Genomic DNA, 25,677 nt, shown 5'->3' with positions numbered 1-25,677 from the left:
GTCGCCACACGTTTATCTCCTCTCGCCAAGATTGTGTTCCAACTTGCCAGTCTGCAGCTCCTGCTGAAAGCCATATAGCCCATCTCCGCTGTCGCAAAAAGTTTCCCCCTGTGTCATTAGCAGTCGGTTGCCAAAGTGATTGAATTCACACTACGCTGGTTATCTTCCCAAAGGTATCTGGCACGTTTCTTGAGGCTGACTTCACTTCATATCTGATCAAATTCATAGCATCTGTGAATCTGTGCCACATGTAAATCACAAAAATACACTCTTATCAATTTCTCTGTGTGTGTGCGTGAGCATGTGCGTGCGTGTGTGTAAATAGAAAACCTCTAATGTATAATTCCTGCCCTCCTAAAGTAAACATAAGTCCCTGCCATCACTTCCTGGGTATGTAAATATATATAAATCAGCTGTATTGTGACAGCAAATAAACATTGAGGCACATTAGGGGCGACCAGGCAGAAAATTGCCAGAGTCGGAGAAACACTCGAGAAGACCATCAGTGGAAATGTGTATAAACACAAACAATGGGAGAAACAAACACGGAGACAAACAAATTTGCTCTGCTCCAGTGAATCTCAGCGTTGTGCTGGTGAAACAGACTGGGCCGAGGCTCGCCCCTGAGGTCGGCTAACATATCTTCATTCAGATTAGAGAAAATAGGAAAATAAGATTAGTATTTCTAGAAAGGAACAGCTAAAGTAAGAAATAGGTTTGTTGGCATTTATTTTCCTGTCTACAAGCTCGCCTGCTTATTCATCGATTGATTGTGATTTGCCTGCTTGTTTGATTAAGTTTTAAGTTTTCATTTTGAATGGCGTTTCTTTTTATTCTGGATATTTCATGTCCCATTAAATAGGTAGCGCGGCACATGATTGACAGCCGAGACAAGAAGTCGCTGCCAAGTAACAGCTTCAGACGGCAGCTCTGACAAGAAGTGACTTATTTTTTATTTTCATTGCTCTGTAAAACAAGTGCTCCGACCGAAACCACTGTATACAGCAGTTTGTTTGTCCTTAGCCTGAAATGACTTATATGAGCGAACCAGCAGAAGTTGTAGAAGACCACTGCAGTTACGGTAACAGCAATAAAAAAACGTATGATTATATGATAAATCATCTGTTTGACTTTCGATTTCGCACAGGAAGCAAACAGTGTCCCCTGTGTGAACGTCTTATATTTTGTTGACCTGTCCAACCATCTTCATCATCACTTCCTCCTTTGTTCCTGTCATAATTAATCCTTTTTGCCAGAGGTCACCTCACAATAAACCGTAACTATGGGTCATAATAAGCTGCTCACACAATGAAGGCTTCAGCTCCGTGCAACAACAATCTCATCATTAGTAATGACCTGAGCTGCTGGTTATTGATGATACCCTAATACTGCCTTCATGTTGATTTGGATGTGCCATTAGTATATGTAGCGCAGACACCAATGTGGCAAAATATAAAGGAAAAGTATCAGAGAGACAAATTAACAATGTGGGAAGTTATCACAAGTTTACTTTTCACAGCTTATAATCAGGACAGAAATAAATAAAGGTAAGGTAAATGGATTTTCACCACAATGCAGTGTGATGTCAACTGGCTGCGTGTAAAAGTTGAACTTCAGCTTTTCTTTGGTTAACTCAAAGCAATAGGTTTGCATGGACGTCATGATTCTGCCAGACATTTGAAATGAAAAAGAGGAGGAATGGACGCGTTGGAATCAGATATGTACAGTAATGTATTATTATTTTACACACTTCTCTTCTGTGTCATAAACTGGCAACATTACCCACAGTGCAACTTGGGAATTGACAGTTTTACCTGTGTGGTTAACCTAGCTGGCAGCGGTTAGCCTTAGGAAGAAATGGCGAGTGGGCTACAGACGACCAGTAAGCTAATTTTCAATCTTGTTGTCTTCAACACCGACTGATGCTGACATGACGTCAGTTGAAGCTAATGATTGGACTTTGTGCAGCTGCCCCTAGTTATTTGATGTCATAAAAAAGGAGTGCAACTAATTGAAAGCTGAGATTGACCTGCGAGTGTTGGACCCTCAAGTACATAACAAGATCACATCTCTTTATTGTGGGAGCGATGCTGTGGTTAGAAATCCGACGTCAGACCATGTGCGTTGGCGAAAATGTCAAACTCCATTAAAAAAAAGAAGGTGAAGAATTGATGATTATGGATGTTACAAGGGCCACTGGTCTATTTGAGATAGAGCATATCACGATGACAGATCTTTTCACTTCAAGAAACACATTACCCACGACCAAGCCCATGCATTTTATTTCTAGTGCAGTGGTATTTTTCTATTCACCTGAAAAAAGGTGTGCTTTTTCACCCAGGCTGGATCAATTTCCTCTTAATGCATCTGCAACAGGAAGCACTGAGGCGTGGAATATAGACAAATGTTTTCTTTCTACTAATTTATTCAGTTTTTAGGAAAGTGAAGCTTGAAGCTGTTCATGAAGACTCGGGCCGAGGGAAGTCATGTGAATCTGTGGATCAACATGCTCATAATTCATGAGCCAGAGCTGGTTCTGCCTCAGCCGTTCAGAGGAGCTTAACTATCGAGGCACTGACCTTTTCAATAAGTGGAACTGCAACTCACCACCTCACACGGTTCTTTCTCGCATGCTTTCTTTCCATCTTCCTTTATGTGATCCCTCATTTCCCTTCATTCATTAGCTTCTTTCCCTTGTCCCCTATATAGTTTTTTCTTCTAATTCTAAATGTGTCTGTCCCTTCTTATTTTCTCGTTTCCCCTTTTGTTCCTTCATTCATCTTCCGTTTTATCCCTGTGGTACATGTATTGTCCTCTTTTCCGCCCTCCTCCCATTCTTCCCATTTGCCCCATTCATCCCTTATATCTTATTTCTCCTCTCTTCCCCTCCCTCTCTCTCTTCTCTCCTCCTCTTATGATATTGAAGCTGGCCTCCTTACTGTTGGTGAAATACAGTAGGTCCATGATGCATTGCTGCAGCACGGGGGATTGAACCCCTGGCTTCGTAGCTTAGCATCAATGATAATCATTAGCAGGTTGTGTTTGCCTCCAGATGCAAAGAAGGTGAATATAGATGGATCAGCATTAGCCTCCGTGCTGCTAATTAGATGATGAATCAATGTGATGAGTGAGTTGTGTAGTCACCTCACCTTTATAGGACACACCAGCGCAGGCATGCATGTATGCATGTGCCAACAAGCACACACGCCTCACTTATCAGTGCTTGAACCGTGCCGTGCATCTCACCATCCACATGGGCTCTCCCTGTTTTGGCCTCTAACCCACTGAGCTCTTCCTTCATCTTCACCCATTTCTTTCTTCCTCTACAAGTAATTTAGCAGGAGCCAGACCCCCCGTCTGTGTGTCTCAGCTGAGGGGGTCAGAGTTACAGCTGCCCTTCCATTGTGTCTGGTTGCAGGAATCAGCCTGGTACACAGCTCGGAGATACCCACCTCGGAGACTCTGGGGCTGGGGCTGGCAACGACCGAGCTTCCCTTCTCCCCCTGAGTCTCTCTGGCTGTGCCACTAATAGAATCAGCTTTTTGTGTGCATGCGCGCATGTGTGTGTGTGCGTGTTTATGCCCGTGCACATGTGTGTTAATTATTCAAAGTGAATTAAAGCTTAAAGATGCATCTCCAGATGCCTCTCTGATCGTTGCCGTGTTTAATGGAGAGAGACAGATGAGATGAGAAGAGAAAGGTGGAGCATCCACAATAAAACATAAGGGGAGGGGTGTGGATGTGGCCTAGTTGTTAGAGAAGGAGTGAGCTTGCTAAAACAGCTACGGGCCTCATTTATGAAACTATATGCAAACAGCACATAAAGAAAATTAGAAGAAAAGATTATTCTGTAAAAAAAACATATATATATTAAAGTGTATATGTATTTTCCATCCTGCTGGTTCCCTTAACAAATATTTATCTGGTAAGATTTCTGTAGCTACTAATTTTGCATATCTCACATGTTGCCCTGTCATTTAACAATAAATTGCTAACAGAAGACTGACCAGAAGGAGAAGATGTAGCGAGCAGGTTGTTGAAAGGAATGGGATGAAGAAGTGTGAGGAGGATGAGGGTGATGTTTAAGTATTCAATAAATGAAAGGATACTTCAGGGTCAGGACACCACCTTGTGCCTTGTGTGTTCTTAGCATCTACTCAATAATTCTATGTCATTTGGCTAATGCTATCTGCCCTACTTACTGCTTTCCCTGGAAGCTCAGCTGCTTAAACTCAAGATTGCCTCGGAGTTAGAGAGATTACTTTTGTCTGCAGAACATATCCATTGGTAAAGATGAATATGATGGATGTATGTAAACATCAAGAGGACACTCTCTGTTTGTTTCCCTTTATCGTTATCACTGGAGAGCGTGATTTCCTCTGTTGCTTTATTCTAATCAGACCGCTCCTCTCCCTCCTGCAGGCGTCTTAATATAACTCAATCTACTGTTACTCCTGCTTCACTGAGGCACATGAGTAATCTTTGTGTGGGAACTAAGTTCTAAAAGAGTTTTGATGGTGTTCACTGTCTCAACGGTCATCAACCTGCTAAATGGTGCACTGAGGAGGAGAAAGAGGTGAATCAGCCGGAGTGTCAGTGCTCCTCACTCGACTGTTTTATACTAGTATGTATTGAGATCAGATACCTTCAGATCATTGTCTTGGTCCACAGCAGATTTAATTTGTTTATAGATATTGATATTGAACACATGCATTCTTTTCTCACAAGATTCTCTTCACTATTTCTTTGGAAATGTACAGAAATGTTGAAAAACTTGATGTCAAACAAAATCCTTGATCCATCCCTTGATCCAGATCAGCACCACAACTTAACGTGGTCTTCTCTGACTCACAGCTGATGAAAGCATAACCTCCTTGGTGGTAATTACAAGTGTTCTGTTATGTGACAGTGTAAAGGCGCTTCAGACACAGGCTGAGTCACTTAAAGAGTTTTCTAATACAGGTGCCAATACCACACTTTGTTTGACGCCATACTCTGAGGAGGAGAAAGACAGTAGAAATATCAAACGCATTATTGGCAGTGGAAGTAACGATCAAAGTCGGAAAATGTCTGATAAAAAAATGTTGGAGGAGAAGCTGTTTTGAAGGAATTTATGGACACAGTTCAGTGTGAACACTCTAAGTATTAGGTTCAATATCCAGCCCTGCAGTCGTGTTGGTTTCACCCTCCCACCAAACGGGAACTGATGGAGTTTAAAGGCTGTTGAAAAGCGCTGCATTCTCTTTGAAGCAAACGTACACCTCATTCGCAGAGAGACCTCAGAAAAAAAACATCTGTGTACTGGGAAAAGGTGAAGTTCGAGATGAACCAGTTCAAAGACTCACATGAACTTCCCTCTCTCAGACACGGGTGTATAAATTATTGTGCAAGATTCAGATAATACATGTATAGTTAAAGGGATTGCCCATTGTTCTTCAGGAGATGTAAAACCATTTTGATCAGAGATGCTTCATTCAGAGGCACAAATTTCAAAGAAACCTTTATGAAGATGAATCTTACAAGACCCCTGTATATCACAAGATGGGAAGTATATTGTATGTTTACATGTCTGTCGCTTTCCTACGTTGGTTTTCTTGTTATAGATGAGTGGCAGGGAGGATTCCTTTCATGTAGGGATTTGCAGGAAACCTGTTTAGATTACAGGGGATGAATAATACGGTCAGGTTTGCTCAAGTTTTCGAAACTAAGTCAACTTGGCAACATTTTCCGACGTCTGCCGTAATGAGGTCAAAGCGCTGCTTATGTTCATGCATCTGTTTAAAGATCTCAGTTCGTAGCAGCGCAGAATGTTTCTCTGTTTTATCTGTAGTGGCTCACCCGCCTCGCTTCATATCCCCTACAGTGAAGGGCTGCGAAGAGTGGGTGGACACTCCAAAAGGCTTCTGACACAGTTCAAAGTGTCTTTCATTGAAGAGAAGAACTCCAGGCGCCGTGCGGTGAGGTGCCTGCCCTCCCTCAACCTGAGACTACGACTGAGCTTCATTTGAGCAAAATAGATGAAAAGTTTCCGTATTGAAATGAAGCGCGGGGGATGAGTCACGAATCTGGAATAAAAGATGAAAACAGGTCTCGCAAAGAGAAGCGACCGCTTTCAAAAAGTTTCCGGCCCCAGTGTATTTGGCTGCCTGATGCTATACACTGTGTCTTTTCTTTGAAGCTGACGGTGTTGTGTGTTGCTTGAACTTTTCCAGCCCGGGACCTTAGGAATGAGAAGTCTGTAATTCTTTTTTCCCGAGACTAATACTGGAAGTAAACTTAAACACATGAAGTCAGTACATTTATCACAGAGTCACTGACCTTGAAAGGATGGCGGATTCTTAGGTGGGTCACAGAAGCATCTTGTTATTCACTGGGTCACGGTCTAAAACGGGTTGCAAGTCTCTTTTCGGTCGGTTCCCACATGACAAGGAGCAGTTTGTCATTTTCAGCTCACAAGATTAAAACAAAATTCATCAAATTTTGGTCCTGCGGCTTGAAAAAACGAGAACAGAGGGTTGCGCTTTGTGAGGCCACCCCAAATAACTTCTCATTATCTGTCATGTATCTACCGTACCACCCTCAGGAATACACACACACACACACAAACACACACACACACACACACACACACACACACACACACACACAGTGTATCTTTTAGAGGTTTTTATCGATCCACCAGCTGATGCTTATCGGCCACATCCTCCTCTTTGACCATCCAGACCTGATAGCATCCAGATGGACACACAATCACACTCGGTCATCAGAGATAATACACAGGGTACTGCGGTTCTAATGGAGATCTGTGTTAGATAAACAGCTACAGTCGATGGAGTAAAGCTCTTTTTCCCAGTTATCACAGGGTTTTTCTATAGCTTTTCAACGCGATGGCTTAGTATTGTATTGAACCTTAGGTAATAGCTTTAGAAAATGTTTTTGCATTTAGTTGCATTTTAATCAGTCATCATTTATAATACAGTATATATAATGCATCATAATTACAGCATAGATAATTTGAAGTCGGTGTGACTGAACTTGGCTTCGAGCAAACAAAATTCTTATATATGCCCACCTATATTCTTCTGAAATTAGGCTGCACTCCAATCATACAAAACAGTCTAACTATTGTTATATGTAACCCTTTTAGATATAACTTTGTGATTCATTGTTTAAAAAACAAAAGTCGATGACACATTTTTGACATTTGCTCTCCGCTAACTGGTGTTAAATTAGATTTGGCTCTGAGTAATATTTCATTATTTCACAACATACTAATTCATTTCATTTTCTTAAGATGATAATGATAATTCACTTACAAACAGTGAATTAGTGTGTTCATAGAAACCAGCTCTGTTAGAAGTACATTTGGCTCTCTTTTGTAATAGACTACTGAGTTTCTACTTGTATTTGTTGAATTTATACTTATTATTGTTAATATTTCTTATTATATTTATAAGTATATACTTAAAGTACTTATATTTACACTTATGATATTGGTCCCTGCAGTGACAACAGCCGCTGTGCTGAATATAAAAAGCACTACTTTGACTGCAATATAGGTGCAGTAAACTCAACCCACAGACCCACGATAACTGGGCTGTATTCAGAGCTCAACAGGATATTTATGGCTGCGCAGTAACACTAACTGCAGTACACCGCAGGGATACACATACATACAGACAGTCCCCCACAGTCATCACACCGGAGAGCTGCTTGCCCCGCTGCAACAGAGGTACCCTCACAGTGACTCTGTCAAAGGGCCGTTAATGTGTTTCTGGGACTGTCAAAGCTCTGCTAGTCCCCCTGTGTCTCCGGCTCACGAAAGGAGAGTTAGCCCTGAGCGCTGCAGAAAGGGGAATATTTTGAACCTAACTTCATACACTCCATGAAATTTTTTGTCCAATGGGGGTCTAGTTTGTGTCAGTTAAGGGGTCCTTAAATTGCAAAAGTTTGAAATCCACTGGTTTACGTATTATAGAAAATGAGGATCCAGCTATAATTATTGTGTACTAACCCTTGGAACATGTCCTCACCTCAATATACGATATAGATCATGCAGACTTTTTTGAGCCCATAATGTGGCTGTGTAAATGGGTTTAGGTTCCCACAACATGAGCAATACCTAGACACTCACACACTCAACTCACTCACAATGTGAAAGCAGTACCAGCTACATGGCTCGCAGTTTGTGGTTTTTTAACAATGTTGTGGAACGAGTAATGAGAAGCTTTTAGAAACATATATTATAGCAGCGAGGACTTTGGGAATTGTTTTTCCTTCACCAAAGTGAACTCGTTTACAGAATCAGCGCTCTGTCCCAGGTCTGCACTGAACTGAAATGTAATGTCTCGGGAGGTTTTTTGTCTCTTCACACAATTTAAAATGTCCTTGTGACTTAAAAAATCTCAAACCTCACTGGTAACAATTTGCATACGTTTTACCAACATTTTCAGTTATCGTTAAAAACCCCAGAGGGTTCCGAAACAGACAACTTAGATGTAAATTCAGACTTGGTTAGGAATAAATCCAATTATAGTCCAAGTGTGTCTTTGTAAAACCAACTTCTTATAAATCATACCACATATCTTTGTTCTGGATTAAAATATCTCAAGGGCTGTGAATTTCAGTCACTTTTATAGAATTATTTATTATTTTGAGCACAGAATCCTCATCTCATTACTTCCGTAGATTTCATATTAAGTATATGTACTGTTCAACCACTGTGGGCAATTCTACAGAATAAACAATTCAATCTATTTTACATATCCTCCATGCTATATAAATATAGTATTAAAATAGCAGTCACAAACTATATTGGTGAAGAGTCCATACCTCTGCCAAGGCTAATGCCACATCTCGCTATATGTTAAAGAAAATGGAAGACAATTTCACGGAAATAAGTTTGACAGTTTTTGTCTTCATCCTGCTAGCAATTTAACAAACAATCGTCAATGACAACACTGCCTGAAAGGAGGAGTTAATTAACTGCTTTTTTTTTTTTTTTTCTGGTCAACAAGCCCCCCTAACACATACACACATTTATGATTCCATTCAGTTCATGGTAGCTTCTCCATGTTTTAAATATTCTTGTCCCTGCGTCAAGTCCCATAAAAGGTAAAAACACTTTGCAGTAGAATTAACATTTATCAGGAGAGAATTTTTTTTCCAACTTTCACTGACTAAGGAGTACATACCAGCCCATCCAGAAGAGAGTGCACATTAAACCCAATTAACATTGCATCTGGTACACAAACACAATTAGCTGTCCATAAATGCTATCAACAGTTTAAAAATAATAATAAAAGGAATAGAATAAATATATACATATGGTACAAACGGATATGCAGGATATTGCATGCAACTGATGAGCAATGTCTACGAGCTGTACAAACACATGTCAACCAGCTGCTGCACTGATGGACGTGAGATTGTGTCTGTCCTCAGTTTGACCTGCCTCTCTGGGTTCTCGAATAAAGAGATTTCCAGCAGTCAGTGCATATACACAAAAGCTGTGGGAAGAATCCGATACATGCGCTGAGTGTAGCAGCAATAACGAGATGTTTTGGATGCACGGGCTGACAACACTCGCTCCTCGTGTTCCCTCGCTGTTGGGTTACGAGAGACAGACATGGAGGGGTGAAGATGAAGTTAATAGTTAATGAAGAGTGAGAGGAAACCACTCCCGAGGAAAGATGAGTCTAAATATGAGGAAGTGTTTCAGCGGATCTATATGGGATACAGTCTTATGACTTGTCTGTGTATTGATCGAATGGTGCGATCTATTGGGGCTACTAGCATGAACCATTACACATTATTGTGTCGTTCTCTGGGGCCTGTGAGTGTGTGTGTGTGTGTGTGTGTGTTACTTTGTGTTAGATGTCCTCCTCTAAGGGTTTAACTGTATCATCGTTTCAAACAGAGGCACTGCTCAGCAGATGACGCGTCCTCTCACTCCTGGGAGATGTGCACATCATATTCAGACCTTTTTCTTTCTTTTGGTGTGTGTGTGTAAAACAGCGCACAGGTCGATGGGGTTTCGCCCCCTTCCTCTCCTGAAACGGTTCATTGGACTGTGACGCTAATCCGCAGGGACCCTCTACACTGCGGTGACCCCCCCTCGACACTCACACACAAAGACAAACACACAGAGACCCCCTCATCCATCATACTCAGAGGTTGTCAGTGCCTCAGTGAGGTGGCCTCATGGGTGACAGCCAGCAGCCAATGGGGGCCCTATCTTCATCTCTGACATCAGCGGGCGCTTGACGTCTCAAAAAGTCATTTGAAGTGAAGGAATGAAAGTAAACTGATAATATGACGGCTTTAGGTGCAACAGAGCTGGATATAAATAAAGAACATGTCATATCCATCAGGATAATTAAACTTCATAAATGTCATGCTCCTGCATCCACATGTAGTTTGGTTCATTGTTTCCATGGTACTGTTCTTGTTGTTGTTCCGTTGGCCTGTCTTATCCACAGTCTATGGCAGGGGTGTCCAAACTTTTTATACCGAGGGCCACATACAGAAACAAATGTGAAGGTCTGGGCCACTCACGCCGCCACGCCCCCCTGCCCTTGAGCGGACCGTTGACAGTGCGCTACTCATGGCGGGGGCGTGGCGGCGTCCTGAGGGCTGTCAGGGGTGAGTTAGGTGCCACCTAATGTCTAAACTGAGAAGTATAATACAGTGGGCCATAGTCCATTACGTTACAATTAATTTAGCTGACGCTTTAATCCAAGGCGATTTACAATCAATGCATTCAAGGGTACCACCCCCGAACAAGAAGAATCAAGAAAGTACATTTTCTTAAAAAATAGAGTAAAACTAAAAAGTGCTATAAGTAAGTGCCATTTAAGTGCTACTAAATTGTTAGTTTAAAAAAAAATAGTATATATATATATATATATATTTATGTTATTTTTTTTTAGGCGGGCAAATTTAAAATGGATGGCGGGCCGCAGATGGCCTGCGGGCCGTAGTTTGGACACCCCTGGTCTATGGTCTTACCCCATTCCATCCTAACATCGTATCCCAGCAGCCAATGAGGAGGAGAAAGAGATAGGTTGGGGGGGCAAAAGGAGAGGCTATAGAGGAGAGTAACAAGTCAATATGAAGATCCTGTTGAGCCTCAGTGACAGCTGCTGTTCCTGGCTGCAGGCGTCATTATATTTAAAGAAAAAGCAGAGCAGTTAGGAAGCAGAAACGGGGAGGATCAAATGCACTATAGATAAGGAATGAATAACCAATGCTTATACCTGAACATGGATATTAAGCGACCTCCTAAAATATTTCACTGAAACCTTGATTCCTCAGTAACTGCTGTAGCTCCACAGTCGCCTCCTCACTCAGCTTGTCAGCCAGTCTGAACTCCGTCGCCTTTATGGGGCCCTAAGCAGAATTTGATCTGAGGGGCTCGCCTATTGCCAATACTTGATCATTCACAAACTGTTAATCTAACACACCCAGGGGCGGACTGGGGGAAAAAAGTGGCCCGGGAGTTTCTGTCAGACCGGCCCACTCAATACACGGCGGTGCGCATGCGTATAACTGGGTGCCGCGTTGCGTGTATGTATGCAAATCCAAATTCTCTACACTTCGGCTGTGTAAGAACCAATTTAGAGGTGTTTATTAATAAGGTGGAGATCTTTTCTTACTTTGGACTTCCGAAGTCTGTAAAACACATATTAAAAGACACTTAAAAAAAAATCGAAAAATAGTCACCATGAGTGTGAAGACCGATTGCGAGTAGCAGTATAAAAGCAGTCAGTGCGAATAGATAGGTATAGCTCTTGGAGAAAATTACGCTTGTGCCGCTGTTTCAACCATTGTAGGGCTGATGCGATGATGGGCGTGGGCCGGTACATCATAGTGATGGGCCGTTGGATTTATATTTTCGGCCATCGGCCCACCGGGGATGTCCCCGGTATTCCCGATGGCCAGTCCGCCCCTGAACACACCCATTGTCAATTGTATTTGTTGTAGCTTGTCGCTTGATGCCAGCCGTTATCTATTGTTTTTAATCTTAATAACACATGACTTCTGTCAGACAGTTGGCCAAAACGAAATAGTGTTGATCCCAAATCAGCCTTGTATTACTTTAACTTTAGAAGCAATTACTCTTGATCAAGTCACTATCACAAAATACATAAAAGTAGATGAAATAATATTGCCGTTTTAATTAAAGATCCAATGGCAATGGTTGTATACAGTGATTTGTTTGTTATGGCTATAATTAATTCAGAATGACATAAACTCTGCGTTCAGATGTGAGGAGGAGTTGGGCTTTTGTGTGAAGTACACCCCCAACGTGCTTCAATAGAGCCACGACTCTGCCTTAGAAAATATTTATAATAATGGGGTAACCCAGGATATTTTGTCTAGTTTACCCAGTTAAAGATGTTATATGCATCGCATGAAGTTATTGTTAGTAATGTTGTTCCCTAAAGTCCAGTAAATGCAGTTGATGCTATGTGGCTGCACACAATAGTATACAGCTACCGTAGAGCTTATGACTAAGACGTTCACTCAATAAGAGATTTGCTCTGATACGAGGTAGGAGGGGCCTTACTTAATTTGCGGGGCCCTACACAATGTGCGTAGTGAGCGTATAGGGACGGCCGGCTCTGATCACAATTGCATCTCATCGGTCCTAATTGAAACTGACCTCAGTATGTAGGTTAGCTTTGTGATAAGTGTCCATACACCTATGATGCCCAGCATATTCAGCACTAAGCATATGTATATATTGTCAATACATGTTTTTTTCAGTATCCCAGCTCAATAAGACCAGCATATATATGTTTTAAACGTCTCTGCACTTGTGTACACACACCCATTGATGTGCAAGCAACTGACAGATATTTTGTAGATATAAAAGAAATGTTGCATTGGTTTATCTTTGGAGCAAGGAAGGCAAACTTTTTATTTTTTTTCTAAAAGCTTACGGTCCCACCTTTGATCAGTTTCCTTGTATTTGGCCCCAAGGCTACTGTAAAACACTCCACAGGCCTCAGAGAGCAACAGCTTACTGCACAGAGCCAGAGGGAGAGATTTAGACCTGTGTGTGTGTCTGTTTGTGTGTAGTAGTAGGTGTGTAAGAACAAATATGAATGTATTTGGTTAGTGTATCGACTGTTATGTGCATTTAGGGTGTATGTATCTAAATGGAACACAGTGTTAGTGTGTGTGCATGTGCATGTGCATGTGCATGTGTGTGTGTGTGTACGTGTGGGAAGTAGTTTCGACAGATATAAGCAGTGTGTATGACTCCCCGTGCTGCGCGCTCCACCCTTGCCTCTCTCTGTTGGGAACCTGACCTCTTAGACTCTCATCCCCTACTTTAATAAACGAGTGTATGGCTCCCAAGACCTTTCCTCGCCTCCTCATCTCCCCCTCTCCTCCCTAGTTTCGCTTCACCCCTCCTCACCTCTTTCTTATTTGATGGTTTCTGTCAGCTCATCCCTTGCATCAGCGTTCATCCCTGGCTTGCACTGCAGTAAATTCACATCTGAACGAGCCACTCCCTTAGACCTACCTGGTTTACCAGTGGTCACCAGTTGCAGACTGCTTTAACTGGAAACCTTTACTGGTGCGAAAATTTATTTGAGAAAATAGAATCTACGCTCTCTCTGGACTCTTATTCCAGGAAGAAACAAATGTGGGAAAACAAGGTGTTAGTTGGAGAGAAGGAGAGAGGAAGTATGACAAAAACCAAGTATGAGTGGGAGGATGAAAGAAGAGAGGGGCGTGAGGGATGGGAGGAATCCCCCAGGTAAAGAGATTGTTGTGATGCATTGTGTCGAACTGCTCCGTTATCTGATGCAGACTCAGCTCTAACACCTGTCACCACTCCTAATGAAACAGCTCCCACAATCCTCTGCTCCCTTCTCTTTTGTTCACTCCCTTGCTCCGCTGTGTGTCTCCCTTGCTCTCTTCTTCCTATATGTGGTTGTGAAATTGTGAGTCTTTGTATGCAGGTCCTATGTGGCTGAATGTTTTGTGTGGGTGTGTGTGTGTGTGTGTCTTTTTTTTCACATCTGGATGTTTGAGCTTGGTCTGTCCAACATTAATAATGACTGCTCCTTCAGATGAGATACTGCTCTGCTACCACTGTCTATCTGGGAGGAGCACACACATACACACACACCCACACACTAGGCTTTTTTAGCCCTACTCTACATTTTATTAGAGCAGTAGTTCATCTGTGTCTTCATCTGTGAATACTTTAAACTTTCACTGTCAGCCTCACTAATTGACAATCTGCTCTCTGCTCACTTGCATCGATTTCATCTCCTCCTCCTTCCTGTGGAAAGATATTGACAAAACATGATGATTTTCAGATTTCATCAGACAGAAGCATTTCAGCAAGTCATTTGTAAATTGATAATGCATGTAGACTGTGGGAATCATTCATTGGACGGGTATCTCATGCAAACTTCTCCTTTCCAAACCTGCTTATTGGTTTAATGCATTCCTGCAGGTCCCATACAACTAGATCCCCCGTGGTTTGAATGAGTCCAGTGAATTCCTTAAGCGCTAGAGTAGAACGGACCTCACCTGTAGAGCTCCTTGTTTGTCCTTCTTCATCAGTAAAAGTTATATATAACACAGCAGACATACATCTTACATTTTACATATTCACTGTTACGTTTGTACCTCTGTCCATTTCTTTTTTTCTAAGTAAGAGTATGCAAGAATTACTGAACACAAAACCTAGTGGAAGGATGTGGGATGAATCCTAGAAGAACCCGTTAATGTTGGTGAGGATCAGGATCAGGGGGCATGTCTAATCATTTTTAGTGATTTACTGATTTCTCAGGCAAAGAATGGATATCGATGAAAACAAAGTCTGCATAATTTACTGACCTTAATGCCTAAGACAACTGGGACTGGTATTGATTGCACTTATTGCAAGTTGTTTTGGATAAAAACATCAGCTAAATTAAATGTAATGTAATGTATTATGAAATACTGTTAAAAGAGTTTTTTAGCCCCTATAGCACAATAATGGTGCTGCAGGATGATTCTCCAGTGCTGACTCAGCTGTCTTCATGTCATTGGAGATCTCTGTATTTATCTACAGAAATGATGAACTACAGGTTACTGGATTTTCAAATGTTCCTTCCTTGAGGCATTTTCCAATCTGCATTTTCCCAAATGGCATCAGTGCCCTTACCTGCGGCTGTGGGAGCGTGCTGCATTACAGTGACGGCTGTGTGGAGGTGTCTCTGGGTCCCATTATGTCCAGACCTCTCTCTACCCTCTGCACCCTCTCAGCCGTTCCCAGGCCAATCTGAAAGTCATTACCGTCGCTCCATTACACAGTACCTCGTCACGGCCTCGTATAGAGATGACTCTGCAGTATGTGGTTTTAACGTCAGGTAGTCATTCCCGATTAATGCAGTTCCCACTGATTTATCTTGGCAGATACTAACGACTGATATCCTAATAGGAAGCTTCTAGTTTTGCTGAATAGGACTTAATTTTTAAGCTCTTCTTTGGTGTTTATTTGATCTTTATGATTTTTTCTCACATCTCCAGATGAACATTAAACATATATTAGTGGATCTAACTAGTTCAGCATAATTAATGACATTGCAGAGGCTCTTCATAACCACGCAAGCTGCAGAATATGTCTTTTAAAGCTGAATTCTCTCATTTATATTTGATCGAAATTAGAATTTTCCACAAACTAAATGTCTACCATCTTAGAACAACAAGGAGGTACATCACCGCTATTATCAGTGAAGTGACACTTGACTCAGCCATCATGGTTGAAAGTCACTATACAGACAGAAAATATAAATCAGAGGTTCATAATAGAGGCCTCATAACTATCTCCTCACACATATATGATGTAATTGAATCTCATCAATAGAAGCAGTTCAAAACGTAGCATGAGCAGTGAAGTAGCATGGCTTCCAGCTGAGAGCTACATACAGCTGAAAAAAAAAAGAAACACCAAGCGATATCAATTATTTTTGTTCCAGTTAATATGATGCAAAGCCAAACATTTGGTTATTGATTGAAGAGGAGCAAGGAGCTGCTGAATGGAATCTGCTGACCTCACCGTCTCCCGCTCTCATCCCCAAACTGTAGCTGGTTTACTGTACAGCCTGAATTAATGCTGCCTCTGGCTCTCAGTTTGGTCCACGAGTCAGAAAATCCTTTTGGAAATAAAAGATAGAAAACATACCTCCTATCCATCTTACTCTGGTATTAGGAGAAGGGGGTTGATTCCAAAATGACATGCACTGCCACATTTAATAGTGAGTGTTTTATAAGTAGGACTAGAATTGTTCCTCAAGAGTGTTGATCCTTTATAAGTAGAGCTTTTGAGTCTGATTCAAATTCAGATTCTTTGTTAATCCCAGAAGAGCAGCTTGACACAATGTCGAACCCATGTAAATAAATAAGAATAAATAAATGAGTAGACACAGGCATACATCAACATGCCACCAGTGCACAAATCAGCAACATCAATAACAATAATCATCAACTTTAAGCATTTAGTAGCCTGATAGCAGATGGAATGAATGAATTTGAGTGATGATTTATTTCATGAGCTGACAGATATTAGCCGCGGGGTGGGGACAGAAAATTCCCTTGAGACTTCATAATTATGATGCTACTGATTCCTTGTTCTTTCTGGACCTCTGAAATCTTCCACAGGGAAAACCCCTTTTTAAGTTGCATAAAATGTTCTCACACTTTATATTTTCTCTCATTTTCAGGAGTGTCCTCAGATCCTTCCCTCCACTCAGATCTACATCCCTGCCGGCGTCATGAGGCCCATCACCCTGCTGGCCCAGAACCTGCCGCAGCCTCAGTCTGGACAGAGGAACTACGAGTGCATCTTCCACATCCAGGGCAGCACGCACAGCGTCCCTGCTCTGAGGTTTAACAGCACCAGCATACAGTGCCAGAAGACCACGGTAAGACTCAAACACGTTCACAGGCACACACAGCTACAGCTACAGCGGCTCACAGAGATGACATCCCCAGCAACGTCTGTTAACCTGATGAATGTGAGTTAGTGGATTGAATGAGGGCCTTGTTATCGACAGATTACCACCGCAGCCAGTCTTAATCAACGACCCCTCTGCTCTGACCAGTCCCAGGCTGTTAGCTCTGTCAGCAGGAGCTCCGTCCGGGACAGCCACATTGGTTTAACCATCGGGAGGCTTTACAGTCGGTTAGTTGCAGCGTGAGACGGAGAAAGTAGCAGTAATAGACTGGTGTGGCGAGGAGTTGAAACCGAGGCATGTAGCCACAGGGACTGGCTGTCGCAAAGCCGCTCGCTCTTCATTTCCACCCTTCGTTCCTGCCTCTCAGCCCCCAAGCCGAGAGGCTCACGATGATAGGTCCAACACAGGGAGTCCTCGCAGTTTAAAGAGGCAGTGGGAGCCAGTATGTGGCTTTGGCAGATTTCGCCGGGCGCCTTCACTTCAGCCTGTCACACACTTGTCAGGGGGCTGTGGGTCGTTTAGCCGGCTGATGCATTACCGCTGGGCTCAGAACACATCACTGATTTGTGGCCACTTGCTGTTTTTTGAGCTCTACCCAGTCACCCACTCCCTCGTCACACAAAGGGAAAGATTGAGCTTCAGCTTTGTGGTACTGGACACCGTTCAGCCGCTGTTGTCAGATGGTGACATGGAAAATTGTTCTGGGAGACGTTATTGAAGTGGATTTTTCAGATCGTAATGATGGTTCCCACAGTTCTTTTGTGCTTAGGTGAGCTGTGCATATTTAGCAGCTTGTGTTTCTGTAATTGCCCCATGTGATTGACTTCTTATAGAGTTTACTTTTTGGGTTGTTATTACTCAAATCATTATTAATGTCAAAAGCCATTTGAATAGAGTGAGCTGCATAAGCACTGCAAATGCTAAACATCAAATTCCGAAGTGCACATCCTTTGCAAAGAGTATGGTGGCTTTTAGTATCCAACTACACCATCAACCTCAGAAAGGAGCTGCTTTCAGACATGCACTGAACTCCAGATAATCTCCAGACCTTCTCCGAAGGGGCTGTGGGAGGCTCTGGACTTTCTCAAGTAAGAACTGTTGAAATGTTTAAATGAGCTCATGGTACAAAAGATTATCCAGAGGATTCACAACAAGTGAATGGAAATGTTGATGATGGATGTTTCTAGCACCCCAGATGGCAAAATTAATAAAACAATAAAATAAGCATACAAATATATCGGGATGAAAATGGTGCCAAGGCAAACTCCAGACCGAGTCCAGGGCCAATTGTGCAGACATTCTCAGGAGTTCTTGTCTGAAAACGGCTATGGTGAGTCCCTTCTATCACTAACAATGTAAACCTATCGCTCCTAAAATAAAAGGTAAGGTATTATATGGACCCTCAAACACAGGCATTTTTTCTGAGAAGTAGAAGTTTACATCCCCGGTGTTCAATACACTTGTTACCAATCCTGCTGCAGGGCAGAGACTTTCCCCAACCGAAACGCTGACACAGCAGCAAAACCAAAAATGGATCAACACACGTATGCACAAACTGTCTTTTGTGTGAGTGTGAGACTTTATGTTTTGTAACATCCCAATGTTCTCTCTGCTGGAAAAATGTTAAATATAAAGGGCTCAACAAAACTTTGCAGCTGTTGCCGAAGAGAGTGGGAATATGTGTGTGTGTGTGTGTGTGTGTGTGTGTGTGTGTGTGTCTGTGTGTGATTGTGTGAGTCTGTGTCCGTGTGGTGTTGTGCGGGAATAATCCTCCTTCCCTCCGTGCCCCGCCTCACTCTCTCGTCAGGTGGGACTGTGATAGGATCCAATTAAGGGAGCTGTAGATAAAATGATGATGAATTGTTGTGTTGTTGTAGACTGACGGACACAAACACACATGCGCACGCACACCCACACACACACACACACACACACAAACACAAGGCAAACCACTAAAACACACAAGAGGGAAGTAAAAAGACAAAGATAGAGAGAGAGAGAGAGAGAGCCAAAGAGGAGTTGAGGGAATTTGGAACGGACAATGACGACACAACAAAGAGTGTGATGAAGGACGTAAAAGGAGGGAAGAGGGAATGAGAAGAATGAGAAGAACAGAGACAGACGGGAGGTGGGTGGGGGCGAAGCTCAGCTGACTAGGAGGGAAAGGAAGTAAACGAACGCTGCAGAAACAGATGGAGAGAGAATGAGGGTGGAATATAAAAGATGTGCATGTCCGACAGAGGAATGCTGAAAGAAAAGGAAATCATGATCCGTGCAAAAGTGGGAGTGAGAATGGAGGAACTGGACCACAGGGTGGAAGGACGGCAGAGACAATAGGACGCGGTTTCAAAGAGGTTCAGATGTGTACTGAGGGTTTGGAGATATTAGATCTGCATTACAGTAGTCAGAAAAAAAAGTAAAATTTGAGATAATCTGTTAAAACAAAGCAAAGACGACTCCCACTCACAATGTGAACCCAGATTTCTACACCTGGATTGAGTTGCGTCCGTTTGAGTGCAGACTGATTTGAAACGTGTACATTAACATTTAATATGTAGATTGATGTAATGAAAACTGACTGCTGACTTGATATTACAACATTGCAGAAAAAGCAGGTTCATATGTACATTATTCATTTCATACTATAATAAACCAGTGGATCTACCAATATGCCACATTAAATTCTGTTTCCTCATTAGGACAAATACAACAAAGCCTGTGATGATGTATACAAAAGTATGTCCTCTGCGGTTCTCTGGTTCTCTGATGCTCCCTGAACACAGCAGACATAGAGAGAGGTTTGCTTTGTAAAATAAAAGGTGCCATATAAATCTGTGTAAACATGATATTAATATTTTTTTCAAAATTATATTACTGTTGTAAGATGCTTTTTTTTAAGTGGAAAATCTGTAAATGCTTGTGATAATAGAAACTCTGCATGCTTTACATTCACTTTGAAAGAGCTATAACTAATAAGCAAGGATCCGAAACCCAGACAATCAATGACGTAACTTCAGCCTGTCACATGGCACTCACCGACCAATGTGACTTGACCACAAACAGGTTTGGGTTTAGTACTTCCAACAGTGGAGGTTGTGCTATAGTCTCTATGATAGACATCAATATTTATAAATACTTATTTTTAATATATAAGCTGTTGTATTTAGTTTAATCTGACTTGAGTCTTTATAATAAAAATCATCATCATCATCATCATCATCATCATCATCATCATCATCATCATCAATATTCACTTCCTTACAAATCTGGGGGCGACCACATACACACAATAGATCAAATTAATTCACATAGTCAGTTTAAACATTATAAATAATTAAAACGTCATTGGAAAAGTATTTCCATCCATGTGTGAATGTTTCCTTGACCTCCCCTTTACTAGTAATTACTTCCTCATACATAATAATTAGTGTGTTTTCAGGAACAATGAGAGCACGAACCCAGAGGCTCGACACAGACAGTCGAAGATCCATGATTGAGAAGCTGCACCCTGGTAACCATTGTGTTGACTATCCTCAGCGAGCGGGTGTGTGTACATGTATCACAGCTGCTGTGACGGGGACAGTGGAGTGTAATAAATCACAGGGAAAATTAGCCAGCAGTACATGTACACTCATCCATTCAATCTTACTGTCTCTTTGTGCATTATTTAGCCCCTCGCCAAACACTGAAGCATTGAACTTGCATACTCGAATACTCCAGGGACCCAAAGTATGCATGGATGATCACAGGAAAACACACACACACACACACACACACACACACACCCACACACACACACGCACCCTAAGATACATGCAAGCTGCGTGGATACATACTGTTTTGTTTCATGGACAAACACACACACCCTCCCCAGGGGTTTGGGAGCCCAACGTGAAGCAGACATATGGAGATTCTCCACATGATCCTCTCCCTAATCATGTGGAGCAGACGGAGAATGTAGCATCAGCAGCAACCAGCAACCTGCTTTACATGATTTATTACACTGACACACACGCTATCAAACTCTCTGTATGCACGCGTGTGTGGGTGTGTTTGTGTTTTTTGTGTGTGTGTGTGTGTTTCCTACTGTAAGTCCATGCATCTGGCACACTTGCGAGCGGCACAGTCCATTTTGGGAGGGTGACAGACTATTTGTGTGTTCACTGTCCACAAATTTGGTCTCAACTTGGCACAAGTCTGGACTCCCGATAACTTCCACAAACATGCTCCACAGACGTGCATGCTCCTCTGCAACATTAAAGCTAGGGTTGGAGAGCCCGGGACAGCAAGCCAGATGTAGCCCCCCCCCCCCGACCCTCTTATGAACGAGTACTGACCGACGACTGCTAGAAGACGTCTTCTTTGTGACTCTCTCGCTAACTTAGGACAATCGTCTCTGCTTCAGCGCTGTGTGTCTCTCTGGCTTGTGAAACTTCAGTCATGTACAGTCAGAGCAGGGATAGGTCGGCTACAGACAGGTACGTCCCAATGTAATGACTGCTCGCCCTGCCAGAGCCACGGACAACTCAATTTCTTTTATGGCTATAAGGACGTGAGGAGGAGGATTCAAACAAATAAGATAAAATAGTATTGTAGGAACAACTTGACCTTCAGTTTGTTCTGTCAAACGCGTGTTGGAATAGTAACTAGGTTCACAAGCTCAAGTTGAATGATGGACCAAACTCACAAGTTTAACAGCAGAAACTGTGACTTGTGTTTTTAGTTATTAAAGTAGCAAAACTGCAATATCAATAACCTCTTTTATTTGCAATAACCTCTTTGCAAATAAAATTACTCTAATAAAAATATCACAAATACACACATTAGTTGTGACTAACATGCTTGTACTGTACATTTAATGTTTGGGGCAGATATTTGTTGTTGTTGACAAAGGTAGAGCTTGATTGAATTTTTTTTATTACACGCTATTTTAAACTGTGAAAATAAGTAGACTAATAATATAAACGCAAGGAAACAAAGCACACCATTCCATTCTGACATGTGCAAATTACAATAAATGGAAAACTGAATCAATTTCTCTGCAGTGCTTGAGTAAATTTGCTTTATTTCATTATAACTACAACCAATATTTAACTAACATTAGGAAAACATTGTGTTTTGTTAAATATTATAATCAATCAATCAATGTGTTCTTTAAATCAGTGCTGACTTTATCCAAGACATCACTTTTACCCTTAACTGAAACATTTGATTTGGCTGAACATGACAACGTGTTAATCTTAATTTATTTGTCAGGAAGGTACAGAGGCAGAAAGTATGTGAATGTATCTTGACTGTGTTGGACTTGGTCTGGAGCACTGACTACATTGGGACAAGGGTTCTGAAATGGTTTTTGTAATAGGATTTAATAATTTGGAGTATGATATTGATAGCTGAATGAATACTGGAACATTATTCAATTTCATGCAAGGGCAGACACATGCAGATTCGAGTGCATTGCTGACAGTAACAGTCAGTGCTAAGAAACCTAGACCCCCTGAATCCCCTGTGTGCCAACTTTAAAGACACCGAAATGTTTTGATCTGGATCTGAACTAGACCTGTTTGTTCTTTGAGAGCTGGCACACTGTCCCATGCAGAGCCAATATGTCCTACTCTAACCTGGCCAGGAGACACAGATAAAGTGTGTAAATTAATAAAGAAAAACTTCTCTCCTGTGCCGGGCTGTGCTGCATATAATCCATGCCAAGAAAGCTGGTAAAGCACATCCACCGTTATTTCATCTGATTTGCTGGGACACTCTTTGTTCTCTGTGCTCTCTGAGACAAGTCTCACCTCTGCACTCTGACCTTTCAACTCTGGAGCAGGGGCTCTTGCTCAGGGACACACACAGGTCATTTGGTACGTTGTGGCCACAGATGCACTGTGAAGTTGATTGCAGTCGCTGTATACACTCAGCCTTTCAATCATGTATGATTGTGCCCTGGTCTTTTTGGATTAACTTAAACTTGATTCAGGTAATTGGTACCGGACTCAGAGACTGGGGACTTGAGACTTGACTTATTAAGTCAACGTCAACCCTGGTACGATACACTGATACTTGCTTTACTCTTTCACTGCATTCAGTGCACTTTTAGATACAGTATTTCCATTTTCTGTATTTTAAACTTTGAGTTCACTTTTGTCTTTTCTACTTCTCTAAATTTATTTCAGTTATGTTCCTGCAAAGTTAAAAACTTAAGTTTTAGATATCCATGGTTTTTTTTTGCTGTTCCACATTAAAATGGATATATCTTGTATCAGCAAAGAGATTGAAATCTCCATTATTTCTGTAGTAATGCACAAACAAAGGAAGAACAATAAAAACAAAAGAATTTAATTTACTAAAGCCCCATTGAAGTGAAGGGAACTGGAATGAAGGGCTTGTGTGTGGCTGTGTGTGAGCACTGTATTTTTAACACACTATCCTTCAACGTATCCTTCAACATGACTAATTACAGGAGGGTGACCTGCACATGGACGCGCACACTTATGCACACACCTCTCCGGTTTTTTTTTTCTACTTTCTCCTCCTCTCAGCAGCCAGCTGCTCTGTTTTGTTAACATTGGCAGTTTTCAGTTCACCCAGAAATTAAAGCACGTACACACACACGCACACACACACACACACACACACACACACACACACACACACAGACACACACACACACACAGACACACTAGCCATATCTATTCATACAGTCCATGGAGACATGCAGTCCATGGAGACGATTCATGTAGCGAGAGAATAAACGAGTGTGGGAGCAGATAACGAATGAACCCGAGCCAGGCTGGTGTGTTACTGTAATGAGGCCAGGGACGGCTTTGTGCTCACCTTGTACTTTTTACACCCCCTCCCCTCCCTCGCCTTTTTTCTCCTCTTGTCGCCTCTCCTCCCTTGTTTCCTTTTTGTGCCCCTCCGCCTCCTCCTCCTGCTCTCTGCACTCTTATCGCCTCCTTGTTTCCACTCTCCTTCCTCCAACTGTCCTCTACTCCTTTTTTGTCCCATATGTTATTTTCTCCCTGTGTTCTCTCTCTCCTCGACCTCTTTTCCTCCTCTTGTCATCCTCGCATTGCCTCTTGTTGTTTCCCTATTTGCCCTCTGTTGCTGTCCTTATCTCCTTTACTAATTCCATTCCTCTCACTTTCCCCTTATCGCCTCTCTAAGCTTCCCTCCACTTACATCCACCCAACTTTTCTGTCCTCATCTTCCTCCCCGTGTCTAGTCTCTTCTCCCCCCACCCCGCCTAACTCCTCTCCTCTCCCCTTGTCTCCTCTCCTCTCCTCTCCTCCCTTGGGGGGGTACACACTATGAGTTGGCTCAGGTAGATTAATTACATGCAGTGACATAGAGGAGCTGGCCAGAGGCTTCAGTAATGAGTCTGATTACTCATCTCCAGCAGCTCCGGGCGCTCAGGGGAGGGAAGTCAGGACAGTAGGCCAGCAGAGGGGACTCACAGTGGGGGAAGAGCAACTTCCACCCACAGGGATCCTCCGATACAGAGTTTTTAAACAGCACTGGTGCTTCCGCTTTTAGATCAGAGTGCCAAAAGTCACTGACATGCTGGTAGTCACAGCTCTGTACATCAATAAGTAAGGAGGATGTACCAAAAAGAGTTACAGGAGGAAAATTAAATGCCTTTCTTTATGGATGCACATATATTTATTTATTTAAAAACAAGAGAAGCTGCAGGCTGCCGCAGCACGGAACTCCAAATGTCTAATCTCTAGTAGACCAGAGGAATGCCCAGTATGGGAGAAATCCTAAACAGAGGCCAAGGAGGTGGCCCAGGGCTGAATGGCTGAGAGACAAAACCATAATTAAATGCAAGAAATGTGGAAAAAACAAGTGTGGACAATAAATCATAAAACAAAAGACAGCTAAAATTCCTCATTAAGCCATGCCATGACTTTTCTTTTCAAGACAGATGATTGTAGGTAAAGTGTTCACTTGTTCCCAGCCTGTGTGTGAGTCAAAGCGAGAGTGAGGTGAGGTAAAGGTATAAGCTGTGAATGGCTACGGGAGTGTAATTATTGTCACAATGTCTGACTTTTTTAAAAGATGAGTGTCGACTTTTGGAAAACAGTTCTCCTTCTCTGTCTCATTGTGAATTCTGTCTATCAAAAAATAAAAGGAGACTTTATTAGGTAGAAGAACCACTATATGGTGGTTGTGACATTTAAAGATCAGTGAATGGTTGATTAAAACTTAATATGAACCTAAATCAAAACTTGGAGATTTACAAAATGAGAAGAGTACTAGCTGACAGGACAAGTGTGTATGATTTATCATTTAACACTATTTAATTCGAATTACATTTGTGGTCGCCAGAGAATAAATCATAATGACATTGATTATCCACAATTTGCTTTCCTTCTAGCTTTATTGAATTGTCATTTTCACTCCAAATCGTCCCCCAGGAAACTGGTGAGACGGTGGGCGATGCTCGGTGTGAGTGGTGGCACGGTGTCACGGTGTCACGGTGTGGTTTGTGTCAGCGTTTTAAACCATGTGACGGTATGAATAAAGCATGAAGTGGCGGGCAGCGGGGTGGGCAGGGGCTGACAAGAGAACAAGGGCGCCCAGTGTTTTTGGCGATGGCAAACAAGAAGAAGCCCTTAAAGTTTAATGGGGGCCACGCCACAGAGAGAAGAGGAGTGGTGTGTGTGTGTGTGTGTGTGTGTTTGTGTGTGAGTGCATGTGCATG

General features: G+C 42.2%; 1 protein-coding gene across 1 annotated transcript in view; it reads left to right on the top strand.

The window, feature by feature from the left end:
- The window catches only part of LOC133956924 (plexin-A1-like), a 192,594-nt gene that overhangs the window by 146,260 nt on the left and 20,657 nt on the right, over positions 1-25,677 (top strand). The window contains exon 10 of the mRNA XM_062392292.1: positions 16,737-16,937. Coding sequence (XP_062248276.1) covers positions 16,737-16,937 — 201 coding nt within the window. The remainder of the gene's footprint in view (positions 1-16,736; positions 16,938-25,677) is intronic.

The sequence above is a fragment of the Platichthys flesus genome, chromosome 7, assembly GCF_949316205.1.
Source record: "Platichthys flesus chromosome 7, fPlaFle2.1, whole genome shotgun sequence".
NCBI classification, from domain to species: Eukaryota; Metazoa; Chordata; class Actinopteri; order Pleuronectiformes; family Pleuronectidae; genus Platichthys; species Platichthys flesus.
Note: the sequence above shows the minus strand (reverse complement) of the source record. Positions and strands in the feature narration are given on the sequence as shown.